Source organism: Phaseolus vulgaris, chromosome 10, assembly GCF_051622355.1.
Source record: "Phaseolus vulgaris cultivar YP4 chromosome 10, ASM5162235v1, whole genome shotgun sequence".
Taxonomy (NCBI): Eukaryota; Viridiplantae; Streptophyta; class Magnoliopsida; order Fabales; family Fabaceae; genus Phaseolus; species Phaseolus vulgaris.
Genome location: NC_143507.1, coordinates 5763354 through 5778837, shown reverse-complemented (window position 1 = coordinate 5778837; position 15484 = coordinate 5763354). Strand labels below are relative to the sequence as shown.

At 33.3% G+C, this 15484-nt stretch overlaps 1 protein-coding gene across 2 annotated transcripts; it reads right to left on the bottom strand.

Moving 5' to 3' along the window:
- Positions 1 to 213: 213 nt before the first annotated feature.
- On the bottom strand, positions 214 to 4965 carry LOC137818622 (TMV resistance protein N). Of its 2 annotated transcripts, none has more exons than XM_068622147.2 (5): positions 4333 to 4965; positions 3046 to 4153; positions 2652 to 2927; positions 1761 to 2540; positions 214 to 993 (listed from the first exon to the last, which is right to left on the bottom strand). In XM_068622147.2, exons 1-5 carry the CDS (start codon positions 4821 to 4823, stop codon positions 598 to 600), a joined length of 3051 nt encoding a protein of 1016 aa, XP_068478248.1. In that variant the 5' UTR covers positions 4824 to 4965; the 3' UTR covers positions 214 to 597. The 2 variants fall into 2 exon arrangements, with proteins under 2 accessions (XP_068478248.1, XP_090152788.1); XM_090296662.1 differs by having other exon boundaries at positions 567 to 728.
- Positions 4966 to 15484: the final 10519 nt, after the last annotated feature.

The following is a 15484-nucleotide window of genomic DNA, read 5'->3' as shown; positions in this document are numbered from 1 at the left end:
CTTCCGCACACAATATCCCTACAGGAACAACAACTTGGCTGAAAACTTCTATTTCTAAATAAACTAAATGCTTTATTTGGGAGACATCTTCTTGGTTAGAACACTTATGCTTGATCCTTTCCATCATCTGTCTCATGCCATGTTGTAATTCCTTCAATCTTGTATTATGAGCAATGGTAGCAATGAAAGCACTATATGTAAGGGACCGGAATTGGAATAATAGAACTCCATGAAAATAAACTATTTGTACTTTGTTATAAATAAAAGTGGATTTCATACAATAAGAAAGGAAGTTATATTCTTAAATGACCATATTGAGTATAAAGAAACAGAATATGTTAAGGAAAAGGATGAAACTGCCAATAAGAGAGGATGAGTACAATCTTGACCAGAAGCCTTCACTCTCCTCAATTATATCTTAATTTGGCCAATACTCTGTAAGATCTCATTTTCTTTACCTTTCACTCCTACGTAGTCCCACATATGGATCTCTAGGGCATCGGTTCCCCACCTCTAACTAATTATTTGTCGTCTATTTGTCCGACGGGACCTCCCACTCTTACTTTTTCCAGATCATTATTCGTTTTTACCTTCGTATCATTCCTTGTCAATTGATCCATCACACATTAGATAGACAGCTGTCTTCTCGACTACAAATCCATCTGCAAAAATAACAAAAATCCCCACCTTGTCTCCACATACCAAATGTGATATCAAGCCCTGCCAATCTACATCATTAAAGGAAATTGTCGGGTCTCCCTTGAGTAACTGGATTGTGCACTTTGTGTAATTAACCATTAAGACACTAATAAGACATTCAGTTGTTGTGTTTTCAAGGGTTGATAAATACACAACACACAAAATCATTCCATCAATGTTAAAATTTTCAGGCACAGTGAAAAAGACTGAGTCTTCCTCAGACATATAAGCCAACCAATAAGGATAATTGTCACTGGGGAGAAAAACATCACAAGACTCACTGGTTTCCAATCCCTGTAGAATGAGAAAAATAGCTTAGTCATTTTGTATTGGTTCTGTTCATATGGACATCTTCAATCATTTTATCATTTCAAAGTACAAAACAAACAATTTAAGAGAATAACTACATATTGAATAAATTAGAACATAGTTCCCGTAATTATTTCTCTTAAAAGGTGGATTCAGACCCAATTCAATCTTAGAAAAACTTCTATCTACTTATATATTACAATTTAATCATATCTCTCACTAATATGAAATTTCCAACAAACTCACTGACTGCATATTTCAAACATGACACTAAATATAATAGCAGATGGTCCTATGGGCCCAACAGGCTTAACTCAATTTTATAATAACAACTTGTAATAGAAGTTTTGAATTTACTTATATACCATAATTTGGTCATACCTCTATTTGATATAAAATTTCCAACATATCTAGACAAATTTGCTTTAATAGTTTTGTTGTGTATAATAATGTGCTTTCAACGCATAAATAATTTTTTATGATCTATGAGAATATGACCAGTATGAAGCAAGCAATGCAAGCCCAAAATGGAAATCAACTTCCTAGTGCTTAGCATCGTCACTCGCCTTGTTGAGTATTAGAAAAAGGTATTTTTTAAATAAAGCCAGGTGGTTATAGAAGGGGAAGGTGCTAAAGGAATGTTAGGATTGAAGTTACTTTGAATTATTTTTACGGGAATGTTTCATGGTCTTAAAATTAACAGCTAAAATGAATAATAAAAGTAAGTAGATAATGAGAAAAAGAGAAGGAACCTCAAATATGCTCTTGCGGAGAGTATTGAAGACTTCTTCTTGATAACTTCCAAGTTCAATCCAATATGGTCTTAAGGGATGCTTTGAAATTTCTGGTGTAGATGGTCTTATTTTTAATGTACTCAAACTTACACCACGAACTTCCTCCAAAATTGTTATTACTTGTGTCGCTGTTTCATTCTCCGTGACACATTGCACCAAAACGTTACGCAGATTTAAAATGCTGCTTAGGATTGGTGCTAGATCCCCCAAATCATTATTCTTGATATTCATGGAAACTAGAGATGATGAAATGCCACGAAACGGACGAATACGAGACAGGGGATTAATAGTATGTGACATCCAAGACCAAATGATAGAACGAAAAACAGTAAGTGACAATCCTTTATTTCCGTCTAGAAGTATATATCCAATGCTTTTTGAGCTTACTACTGAAATGGGAACTTGTTTCACAGCAATATTTTCAGAAATTAGAGTTGTCAGGGATTCCATGAGCAATATATCTTCTTTAAAGATGTCAATCTTCAGACAACCTGATAGGATGAGAGTTTTCAAAGATTTCAACTTATATGTCTCACTTGGGAGATTGCTTAGGTTTGTACAACCTTTCAGATTTATAAGTAGAAGATTGTGGAGATCTCCAATGGATTGGTGTACCTTGCGCAAACTTGGACAATGCTTGAGAATGAGCTTTTCAAGACTTGGTAATTTTGAAAAGTCAGGGGTTTCTATCAAGTTCTTGGAATGACTAAGATTGAGGATTTTTAGCAACGGCAAAACCTACAAAAAAATATAGTATTTTTACAAAATAAAGGAAACCGTGATAAGAGGCAATTCTTAAAATTTTAATTACCCTACGAGTCTGAAAAGAAAATTGGATTTAATATATACCTTGGGTTCTTCCCACAATAGTCTAAGATTACTGTGTTGGAAATCCATCACAATTGCACCTTCCAAATAGAAGTTGTTAGGTATGTACTTTAATGGAAATCCTTGCCAATAGATCCATCTCAGTTGCTTAGAAAGATATCCATAATCTCCAGTGAGTTGTACATGATCAAGTTGCAAGAATCTCAACCTCTTCATTTTGTCAAAAGCATAAGCTTCGAAGAAATCTTTGCTCGTTGACCGACAGTTCAGAGACAATCCCTCAATAGCTTCTGTCCCCTGTAATGATAAGAGAAAATAAACAAATTAGGAAATCACTATTGTTAGCTCACTAGAAAAGGAAACATAAAGGAAAACAGTTTGAAGTTTCAAAATGTTATATGAAGAATGTACTTACAGTATTCTTTGTCAATACATCAATTACATCCTTGGAAAGCCACAATCGACTGCGCTTCCCAGGTTGCATTGTTGAACTTTGGCGCACAATCTCTCGTCCCATATCCCGGAGCAAATGATGCATTCCAAGTTTATTGTTCTTTTCAATTTTTATAAGACCACGCTCTATGAGAATTGTTATTCCAATATCAGCATGTAGTCCACACCCATTTAGTATCTCTGTGACATAGCCTCTCTCCTTACCAATAAAGAAACAACATACATCTAGAAATATATCCTTTTCCATGTCATCGCGTAAACCGTCAAAGCTTATTCTTAGTTTGTTCTGAACTTGAGTATTGGGAATTACTTTTAGTTTCGACAATACACTTCTCCATTCATTCTCTGACCTTTTACATAAATAAGAACCAAGGACTTCAAGAGCTAGTGGTAGTCCACCACAATAAGCAACTGCATCTCTTGCAAGTTCATTGAAGTCTTCCCTTGGTTTTGCTTCTCTAAAAGCATGCCAACTAAAAAGTTCAAGGGAGTCAGTTTGGTCCATTTTATCCATCTCATAAACATAATCAACATTAAGTTGACAAAGCAGGTCTAAATCTCTAGTTGTAATGATTATTATACTTCCTTGACCAAACCATTTACCATTTCCACATAGGTGTTTCGATTGGTCTATCTCATTCACATCGTCAAGCACAATGAATAACTTTTTTTCAGAAAGTCTGTTCTCGATCATAGTTTTTCCCATCCTACCACTCTCTATCTTCACATTTGCTTTTAGGACATCTGATAGAAGTTGTTCTTGTAAATGAACAAGGCCTATGCCATCTGTTTCACAAACTTGTCTAATATCTTGAATGAAACTTTTATCACCAAATGTATGAGGAATTTGATTGTAGATGGCTTTGGCTACGGTAGTTTTACCCGATCCTCCCATTCCTGATATCCCTATAATACAAACTTTGGTGGGTTGATTTTCAAACAATCCCATCACTTTTTCCACATGGGGTTCTAATCCAACAGGAAATTTAGTTATAGACAAGGGGTGTTCAAGGTGCACAAGTTTAGCGAGAACAAACTTAACAATTTCCTCTACTAGTTCAGCATCATTCCTTCCCGTTCAATAAATACAAAAGACACAAATGTCAAATAAATGAGCGCCAAATAGTATAGAAAATTTGTTCAGATAATTTTTTATGTATTTATTAAAAATAATTGTGTAGAAATTTTTTTTTATTTTCTATGCTTAAAATGTTTTAAGAAAAAGTTTCCAAAGTATGGATTGGTTTACCTGTGTTTGCTGCCATCCCACCAAGTAGGCAAATTTGCAGCTTTGGTGAGTGCACGTCTCCACCTCAGGGGCCAAATGGTCTGGTGTTTTCCTGAAAAATTGTTTTGTGTAATTGCCGTTTTTGGAATATAAGGCTTCTGATGTCTTACATCGGATGGGTCAATTTCATAAAACACGGGCATAACCATTAGGCCGTGAGTCTCGTGACATTCAACGATTTTCACAAGCTCTTGAACACACCGAGAAGATTCACTGTATGCTTTGGCGAAAACAACTATTCCAATCTGAAAGCTTTCAATTGATGACAAAAGTATTCTCGGCATCATTCCCTCGGCAAGGAAGGAAGGTTTTACTCCAGCCTGTAAAAGGGCAGAACTGAGATGAGAAATGAAATTCTTACGGATGTCTTCTCCAAAAAATTGGATGAACACTTCCTCTCGATTTCTGGATTTTGAGAAAAACGAAGAAGAAGAAGAAGACGCGGATGCCATCAAAGGAGTTGAGGTCAACGGTTAGAAGAGAAAGCAATAATGCAGAAAACACTGAGAGATGATGATGATGATCCTTAGTGCTAACCACCTTTGCCTTGCACACTACTCTTATATGTCTTTTATAATATGTAAGACCCACACTTCTTATTTAATAATGATTAAACTACTTAATATGCAGCTTAAATTATTTTCAAATTAAAAAAAAAAGAATAACCATTGAGCCTCTAAATTACAAAAGAAGAAATATTTTGATTTGAAATTGCTTGAAAATAATAGAGAAAACAGAGGAAGAAGAAAACACACCCAGAATGAAAAAACTTCTCTATGATTCAACTTTCATATGCACAACATGTGTTGGTCTTACATGCTTACATAGAGCCATAAAAAGAAGAAAAAAGAAAATGGGTTTCAGATATAATTAGGTTTCAGATAATATTCTATAGAACTAAGTATATAATTAATAAACTGTAAAACCCTCCTATCAAGGTGGAGTGTGAATACAGAGTACTCCAAGCTAGGTGATGAATTTCTGTAAAACTTCTCGATCAAGCGGTTTAGAACATCAGCTGGTTGTTCTAAAGAGCAAATAGAGAAAAGGTAAAAAAGATTTTGTTTTGAGTCTCGAACGACATGACAGTTGTCAATATGTTTGGACCGTTCATAAAAGTTATTATTAAGAGCAATATGTCTAGCAGATTGTGAGTCACAATAGAGACATGTTATGTTGGGGATGATGGTGTGGAGATCTTTTAACAAGAAAGTTAACCATTGTAGTTCACAAGATGTAGAGGCTAAGGCACGATATTTAACTTTTGAGGATGACCTTGAGACTGTACTTTGTTTTTTACTTTTCCATGAAACCAATGATTCTTCCAGAAAGATGCAAAATCCAGTTGTGGAGTGTCGTGTTATAGAACAAGACGCCAGTCAGAATCACTACAGGCTTTTTATTCTAGAGTAAGACAAACCTTGTGCAGGTGCAACTTTTATGTACTGTAATATACGTTGAACAACATGATGATGATGATGATGGATGGTTTTCCTTTGTATGAATTGATTGACGAATTGCACTGCAAAACATACATCACATCTAGTGTTTACCAGATATAAAAGCCGCCCAGTAACTCTTCTAAAACTTGAAGGATCATGCACATCAGCTTCTTGATCGAACATGTTCTCAGCTTTTTTCTGCATGGGATTAGACGCAAGCTTAGCACCCAGCATTCCTGTATCTTCAAGAGTTTCGAGAGCATACTTCTTTTGGAAGATGTGAATCCCTTTCTTTGTTCGAGCAATCTCTAGATCGAGGAATTATTTTAGCTTTCTGAGGTCCTTGATTTTGAGGACAGAATTCAGGGATTTATTGACAGATATTATTTCATATATATTATCCTTAACTAAAATTATATCATCCACGTCCACGTATAATAACAAGGCAACAAAAGAATTTTTAGTTTTCTTAATAAACAAAGAACTATCAACTAATGATTGGATAAAACCTATAGTCAAAATATATGAAGTAAGCTTCTCATACCACTGTCGACTGGCTTGGTTTTTCATTGATGACTCTAGGGAAAACCTCCATATAAACTTCTTCAGAGAGGCTCCATGTAGGAAAGCATTGTCTATGTCAAGTTGTTCTAGATACCAGTCTTTGATAACGACAACAACAAGGATCATGCGAATCGTAGTTGACTTTGCCACGGGCGAGTAGGTATTAGTAGAATCAATGCCTTCCCGTTGTATGTAACATTTTGCCACTGGCATGCTTTGTATTTCTCGATGTTGCCATCTGCTCTTCTCTTGATTTTGTATACACACTTGCACTAATGGGTGTTTTGTCTGTTGGAAGATCAACTAAATTCCAAGTCTTGTTCAAGGGCTTTGATCTCATTGTCTATGGCTACTCTATATTCATTATATTGAATTGCATCCTCATAAGTGTGTGGTTCAGTTTGTAAAGACAAAGAAGTTGACTTTCAAGGTATGCAGGAGCTTTGCGTGATCTTATAGATCTTCTAGGATTTCCAGTTTCACTTGATTCTTCAGTTTCTTCTTCATTGGAATTAGTCCTATCTGTTTTGTGGAACTTCATATATGCATTCAAGGAAGTCTTGATCATAACTGACTTCATATATGCTCGTTCTTGTTACTCTCTTGGTAGAAGGTTCGCTCATAGAAAAGAACATTTCTGAAGATACAAATTTCTCTGGTTTGTGTGTCAATGACAGTGTATCCTTTTCACCCTGCCTTGAATCCCATAAATATGCACTTTTTGGCTCTAGGATCAAGTTTGTTCCTTCCATTTCTAAAGTAGAAGCAAAACACAAACATCCAAAAATTATGAGATTATAAAGGTTAGGCACAGTGGAATAATTTTTTTCATACGGGCTTTTATTCAAAATGACCAGTGAAGGAATTTTGTTAATGAAATAGAAAAAATCACCACAACATATTACAAGGAAACTTGAGAGTGTTTGGATTTAAACATGAGACATCTAGTCACATTCAAGATGTGTTGATGTTTTTGTTCAACCACAAAGTTTTGTTGAGGTATTTCAAAGCATGTTGTTTGGTGAATAATTTCATATTTTTCATATAAGTCTTTCCAATAAAACTCTTGTTTGTTATCATTTCTTATGCTTTGATATTTTTAACTAAAACAACAAAACTACATAAAAGATTTTTGGTTTCATTTTTACTTCTCATCAGATATATCCAAGTGAATCTAGTATGATCATCAACAACAGTAAGAAAGTATATATGCCCATGTATAGATGGAACACCAAAGGGTTCCCAAATATCAATATGCTCAAGATCAAAAGGGTTATCAGAAGTGCTTTTGCATATAAGAAACGGTAATCTATGTTCTTTAGAAAAATGACAAGGAGCACAAATGTTTATCAAAATGTATATTGGGATAAGTTTTATTCATGCATTCTAACACCTTACTCGAAGGATGCCATAGCCTACAATGCCATACATCAAGGCTTTTGTCGCATTGAAAATAGTCTTTTGTTTGAGTGAAGAGAATTGCACTTCTTTCTGTTGAGAAGTTGAGATTGTAGAGTTCTACAAGAAGCTTAGCTTGTCCAATCGTCTTAGATGTAAGTGCTTCTTGAATCTGACACTCATCATCATGAGAAACAAAAATTATAGTTTAGTGAAGTGGTAAGTTTTTGGACTGATAGAATATTTAAAGAAAACTTAGGAATGTACAAAACTCTATGTATGATTAATCTTTAAGTTAAGATCACAGTCTCTGCATGTCTGGTGACTTAGTCAAAAGAAATAAATTGTTCCTAAGGACAGATATCGAATCCACAAGGAACAATTCTTTTAAAATCTCAATGTACAATATTCACTAAATATTAAAAGATGTGCAAAAGTTTGATTGAAAAGTCATTTGCATTATAAAGTTACGTGAGAAATTAACTTAAAACATCGTAAATGATTAAAATAATTCAATTGAGAAAACTGGAAACGGGGTTAATCTTTCTCACTCTTTTGTATTTTGGATGAACAAAAGCATACAATATTCTAACGTAATTGACATTGGTGCACATATAAAGTCATTTATATCGATTCCTCGCATATAAAATTATTAAGATTGTCTCCTAAATATTGATTCCTCACATATTTAGAAAAACATTCTTATCATTAAAAGCAGATGTTATAGAGAAATTAACATTTCAAATATATTGCTAGCATTCAAATATGCCAAGCATTATCATTTAGGTCAGATCCTCAGAAGTACTTTACAGTCAAATCCAAGAATCATAATCATGAATAAAAATTCAAGGTTTGAGAATAAAATGATAATACCAATATCAATCAAGAAAGAAATATTAAAATAAATATCACCTCAATATATCAGAGTTTGAACAGATTACTCTCAAACCCAAAGGGAAGAACTAGCCTCTCATGGTGGCCATTACAAGCATTGAAAGTAAGAAAAGAAGATCCAGAGCATTTATCATTGACGACTACCTCCTTTAGGGTTTTCTATCTCTGATTTTCATCCTGGTATCCCTTTTCCTCTGCCTCACACCCTTATTTAACCTAATTGGGTGTAGGTTAAGTGACATATCGCTCAAGCAAAATATTACTTGCTCAAGCGAGTTTAGAGAAAATAAAAACCAACTTCACTAGAACAAACTCGCTCAAGCGAGCCTAAGCGAGTCCTGGGTGAGTATTGGGTGAGTCAGGGCGAGTCTTTGGCGAGTTTGGCCCAAAGAGCAAGTTTGCCTCTATAGCGTTCTTGCTTGGGTGAGTCTGATTGAGTTCTGTTCGAGTTGAGTCCAAAGAGCAAGTTTGCTTCTAGAGTGATCTCGCTTGGGCGAGTTTGGTCCAGAGGGCAAGTTTTCCTTTGCAGTGATCTCGTTGGGCAAGTCTAAGCGAGTCTTGGGTGCTCAGCTTTGTCTTTTCTCCTCATCTCTAACTTTTCTATTCTTACTCTAGCCCTTTGTCTTCATCTTCTCTTAGATTCCTGAAATTAGCACAAAATTGAGAATAAATAGTTCTTATTCATATCATAATCAAAAATATGTTATTAGATTCAAATTTCTCAAATTAAGGTCGAATTATAACTTTATTAACAATTAAATCCATAAGTGATAGCTTTTTTTGCATAAATCTTACTAAGTTATGGCATTTATCAATGTCTAACAATGATTTAAGCATTATTTGGAAGCCTCACCCTCATAGGTTTTATTTCATAATGACTTAGAAAAAGGAAAATATAACGAGCAACATGATTAGTTGTCCCGGTATCAAGAATCCAAGATTTTTTATGAGTTTTACCTTTCTCATGTGGTTGATCCGTCATATCATTATTCGTTTTTCCTTTGTCATTATTCATTTGAAGGATATCAACTATTTTTTGCAATTGTTCAGTAGATAAAGCATAATCATTTAAGGACGTATTTTGAGGTGAACTCCTTTCATTGATCTAATCTTCTAAGCTTTCAACAACATTTACATCATGGCTAATTCTCTGCTTTATCTAGGGAGGATGTCCATGTTTGGAGTAGCATTTATCTGCAGTATGATTCATCTTGTTGCAATATGAGCATTGCTTCCCAAAATTCTTTCCTCTGCCTCTTCCAGTTCCTTTCCATCCATCAACATTTTTGTTGTAGTGCATTTGGTGGAATTGAGTTGTGTTTTGGTTGGATTGACTTGTGTTGTTTATCAAGATCTTTGACTCCATGGTTTTTGTCTCATTGAAGTGCCTTTCTTGACTTTCTTGTTGTAAAGTGAGAGAGAGAAGACTTTGTTTATATCATGCAAAGGCTCCATAAGAAGAATCTGGGTTTTCACATTATTATAGGTTTACATTACTCTTTTTGATTATGTGTACTCAATAATGATTTTGGATAATTTGCATTCGCATTTCACGCTACAAACACAAACGGCTATAGGTCCGAGAGAATGCAGCTCCTCCCTCAAAATCTTGGAATCATTATAATAGTCTAAGATGCTTCTTTCTCCTTGGTTAATCAAATTCATTTCTTGAAGGAGATTTGAGATGCGGAAGTGATTACTTTTGGAGAATCTTTCCCACAAGTCTTCCCATAAATCTTTTATGTTGTCGATGTAAATTGTGATTTGCGTTATCTGCGATGTCAAGCTTCGTGTTATCCAAGAAAATCACGATCACGTTACAACGCTCCCATGCTTCATATTGTTGACTCTTATGTGGGTTCTGGAATCTCCCCAATGATGAACTTGAGTTTTTCTTTGAGAGTAGTTCCATTTTCATTGCTCGACTCTAATGGTGATAATTGCTACCAAGTTGCAGTGTGACCAGTACCATTCCTGAATTCTCTCCAGTGTGAAGATAGTAAGGGTTCGTCGAATTCAGTGAGGGGTCCTCACTAAACATGGTGAGGGTGAACAAAGAAAATAAGAAATGCAAGAAGAGAAAGACAAGACACTGATGCATAAAGGTTTAAAGAGGGCGGCTATTTTCATTGTAAAACGGTGACTTTCTAGTCATCTTTTTAAATTCAGGTTTATAAGGACGGCTATGGTAAATAGTCGCCTTCTTATATGCTTTAGAATGATTTATAAAAGGGAGGTGTACAAATCTTTGTGCTGCATATAAGAATGCGGCTATGGTAAATATTCGTCGTTGTATATGGTTCTTTTTTTAGTACATTTTGTTTAATGCTAATTCTCATTTAAATTAACCTGTTCAATTATAATCTAGCCAGACAAATACATAAATTCATAGATTCAATTTATATATATTGATAAAAATGTATTACAAACACTAATAATATATCTTTACCTATATTCATATCTATCTATCTAATTCCTACACTATTCATTAGCTATCCTAGAGTTATAAAAATTTAGAAAATATGTGGACCAAGAATGTCTCACATACTATATGGCGGCTGAAGACATTGGTTGCTCATCCGTGAAGAACTGCATTACAAAATAAGGTTCACGTAAATTAGTGTTAAGATACATATATGTTAAATAGTTATAAAAATAATTTACCATCATATGTTACCTGATCCCAATCACTTTTAAGGCCTAGTCTTACAATGTTAACCATCCATTGCATAACACAATAGCCACACTCATAGCTTCCTGGTTGTCAATTACACTATAATCCAATAAAAAGTAAAAGTTAATATTGATAAACAATAAAAAGAGAAAGACAAAAATTACAAACCTTTAGTGTCATCCACTTCAGATTTTGAAAATTTGAATTTGATTGACCTTTTAGGATGTTATATTCACGCCATGAACTCATTAATACAAAAAATTGCGTTAGTAGATGCTTAATTAGTAACATACGGAGTTAAGTTTATGGTGTACTTACTTATCAATCATATTCTTCATATGTGTGGATGGCTTCTTGTGTAGGGAACAGAACCACACAACAGTTTTATCAACCGTGAATAAGACAAGTAACTGCCAATGACCCTTATATCATCCATGAAAAGAGTTAGTAAATATTTAAAACATGAAATAGTAATAATTGATGACTTATAATTAAACTTACTCATTAATATAAGAGCATAAATAAATTTGTTTTCCCTCTTTTTCCAGGGTGTTAGTGATGCGTATGATTGAGTTTCACTTTTCTTTGTTCCAATGGGATTAGTATATGAGGGATCTAAGAATCCATACACATCTTCATTCCCATCATTGATAGAAACTCCATGCAAAACCTGCAAGTTATTAGTTAAAGCATAATCAATAATAATTTAACATAAAGTAAATCTTCAATTAGGGGACTTAGATAAACATCTATGACATTTCCTGGTTTTTACGAATCAGATATCATCATAGACAACACCATGTATTTTTGCTTCATGCACAATCTAGGAGGTAAGTTGTACATAACTAGTAAAACAGGTTGTGAACTATGAAGAATATGTGGGGTCCACCATGAATGATGCAGTACATGGTGAAGTAGATGATGATCTATTGGAGGACATGATTCGTGATGTGGGAGCTGAGTCTTTTGCAGAAGTGCATGAATATGGAAGTATGTCAAGCGATGCAGAGACTCCATTGTAAATTTAATGATTCACCACGCCATGTCCAAGTTGTATAAGATCGAAGAAACCCATCACATAGAAGGTGCTCCCTGATTTTCTTAACATCCAGTATCCTTCCATTCAAACAGTTAACGCACGGACACCTAATCTTTGCTCCATCATGACCACTATTATTCGCGTTATGTAGTGTAAATTGTATAACTTCTTCTACTCCTCTTTTGTACTCATCGCTTATGCAAACATAATTAATCCAATTTCGATCCATTATATTCTATAATAGTCATTCAGGTGTTTACTAATGAGTGTGAAATCTCATGTTTGCCGAGGGTGAAACACCTTCGGACTCAATACCAGCACGTATCAATTGCTGAGGATCAAACACTTTCAGACTCAATACCAAAACGTATCAATTGTCGAAGGTCGAACATCCTCGAACTCAATACCAACACGATAATTCTATTATAATCTAACAACTAACATTATATAAATTAAATAATAAATACAAATTATAATACATACTAAATATCAAATTAAAAATTATTAAATTAATTTTAAATATTAAATAAAATAAATCTATCTACCGTCAAATAATTTAATAATTATATTTTAACCTAAAAAAAATAAAAATTATAATAAAAAAAAGTAAACAAATTAATAACATTAAAGAAATTGAAAAAATTAAAAAAAAAATAAAACACCACCAACCTTGTGCGTGAAGGTAACGATGGTGGTAAAGAGCGGCACGACAACGGCAATAGCGGCAGCACAAGCAGCGACGGAGCAAATAGGGCACAGTTTAAACTCAAACACCAGCGTGGCAATGAAACAGTGGTGGCCTTCGAGCAATGACAGAAAAGTAACAAATAAGAGAAATGAAGAAAATACAAAAACTAAGGGTGAAGAAGAAGTAGAGAGCTCAAAACAAACTTACTAATGGCACGAAAAAGACAATGCAGGCTCGAGGAAGACGAGAGGAAGCACCAGAGTAAAAGAGAAGAGAAAATGAAGCGTCAGAGAAAGGAAGTATTAGAGTAAAAAAATGGTATAGAGGGTGACTATTTGATATAGTCACATTCTTAAACAAAGCGCTTTGTTTAAGAATGCTGCTATACCAAATAACCACCCTCTTACCGGAAGTTAATTTAAAAAATGTTATTTTGTTTTGAATCTGACCATAAAAACGCCTTGAATATAGGATCGTAATTTTGATATTTTGTACTAATGAAAAAAAAAATTTATCAGAGTGACACATGTCCGCTCTATTACCATAACGATTTTCATGACTAAAGAAGAAGATTTACTGAGAAAACAGAGGAAGAAAAATAAACACTGAGAAAACTGAGTCGGAATGAAAAAAAAAACAAAATCTCTCTCTTATTCAACTTTCATATGCACAACACGTGTTTGTCTTACATGCTTATAGAGATTATAATGCCATAAAAAGAAGAACAAAGGAAATGTGCCTCATATAAGATTCTAGAACTAAACATATAATTAATAAACTATAAAACATTAAAAATCTGAAGGATTAAACTATAAAAATTGCATGATTAAAAGTTGCTTCCAAACTACCTGTTTAGGGTAGATGTTCGCCAGTCAAACTCAGCTCGCTTAGGTATTGATTTCGATAAATACTACAACTAATTGCAAAAGAATTATACCTATAATTATTGTTTCACTAAATATTTAAATAATTAATTTCTGAAATAATATGTAATTAACCCATTTCATTTTCACGTATTATAGGAGATGATAAATTGTATTTTTCTTCAAATCATTAAGAAATTGGCTCTGGGTAACTTTTAGGATTAGCTAGGCAAATGAATTCATCTACGGATATTGATTGAATATGTCACATTTTTTATGAGAAATTTTCGTATCAGTGAAGTAGGAGTATAAGTAATATTTGATTTTTTAATTAAGTATGAGAATGCATATTGGTATGTGCATATTCGTCATATCTCATACTAGTCCCAATACATATCTTGTTTCCATACTCATTTCTATTTTAAATTACTAAAATATCTTTAATTTATTAAGTAATCTAAATAATTTATATTAACTTTTAATTGGTCCTTAGTTTTGTAACTTATTTATAGGTCATATATTTGATTAGTTTTACTCTTTTATGTAATTATTTAACTTTTATCAAATTTTTATTTGATACTCTCATTTGTTATTTATGCAGTTATGTAGTTATAATTTCTATTCTTTATATTTGACATTAGAGAGAAAGAAATTGTGTATTCTTTTAACATTAAATACTTGATAATATTATGATTCTTTTGTTACGATTTTTATTTGTTATAAAAAAATATTTAATTAATATTTAAAATAGTACGAGTATACCCATTCTCAATGGAGATGGCCATGAGATAAAAAATTTATGCCGTTGAGTATGAGGACAGAAATAAGGTTGAATATTTACTTCAAAATGAGATAGTCAAGTTCAAACAAAAGTTTCATACCCATTAAGTATAAGGATAAAATTGAAGATGAATATTTATTTCGATGATGAGATAGTCAAACTCAAATATGTCTCTTTCCCTTGATGATAAATGATACATTTCATACCTAAACCGAAATTTGTAATTAATAATTTATAAAAAAAATATGATTTACTTGTAAAAGAAATACAAATTGATCCGGGAACTTTATAACTTAATGTTATATTGATTATTAGAAAGTAAGTGTAATGTCAAATTAATTTGTGAATAGTAGATGTTAATGTGAGGGATTTTGTGTTTTGTGTGATTAATTTGATTTAAATAAACTTTATTTAATAAATAATCATATCATATGTTTAGGGTTAATAGATATATCTTAGTATTTTTAATGAATATGGTCCAACTTTTAATAAAGATTTAATTCAATTATCTCATAATGTACATGCATTTTGGATTGGAGCTCTATATATTGGACATATACTCTTCATTTTGAGTCATTGAGCCTACTCTCCTCTTCATCATACAACAGTGTCATGCATAGAGTGTAAGGGCTTAGAAATTAGAAGCAAGCAAGCAAGCAACGAGTGCAGTAGTAGCAGAAGGTTGATTCTTTGAGCTTTCACATTTCTACTATCTATATATTTTTTACGTAATATTTCATGTTTAGATAATTAAAAACATTCTTCTGTCA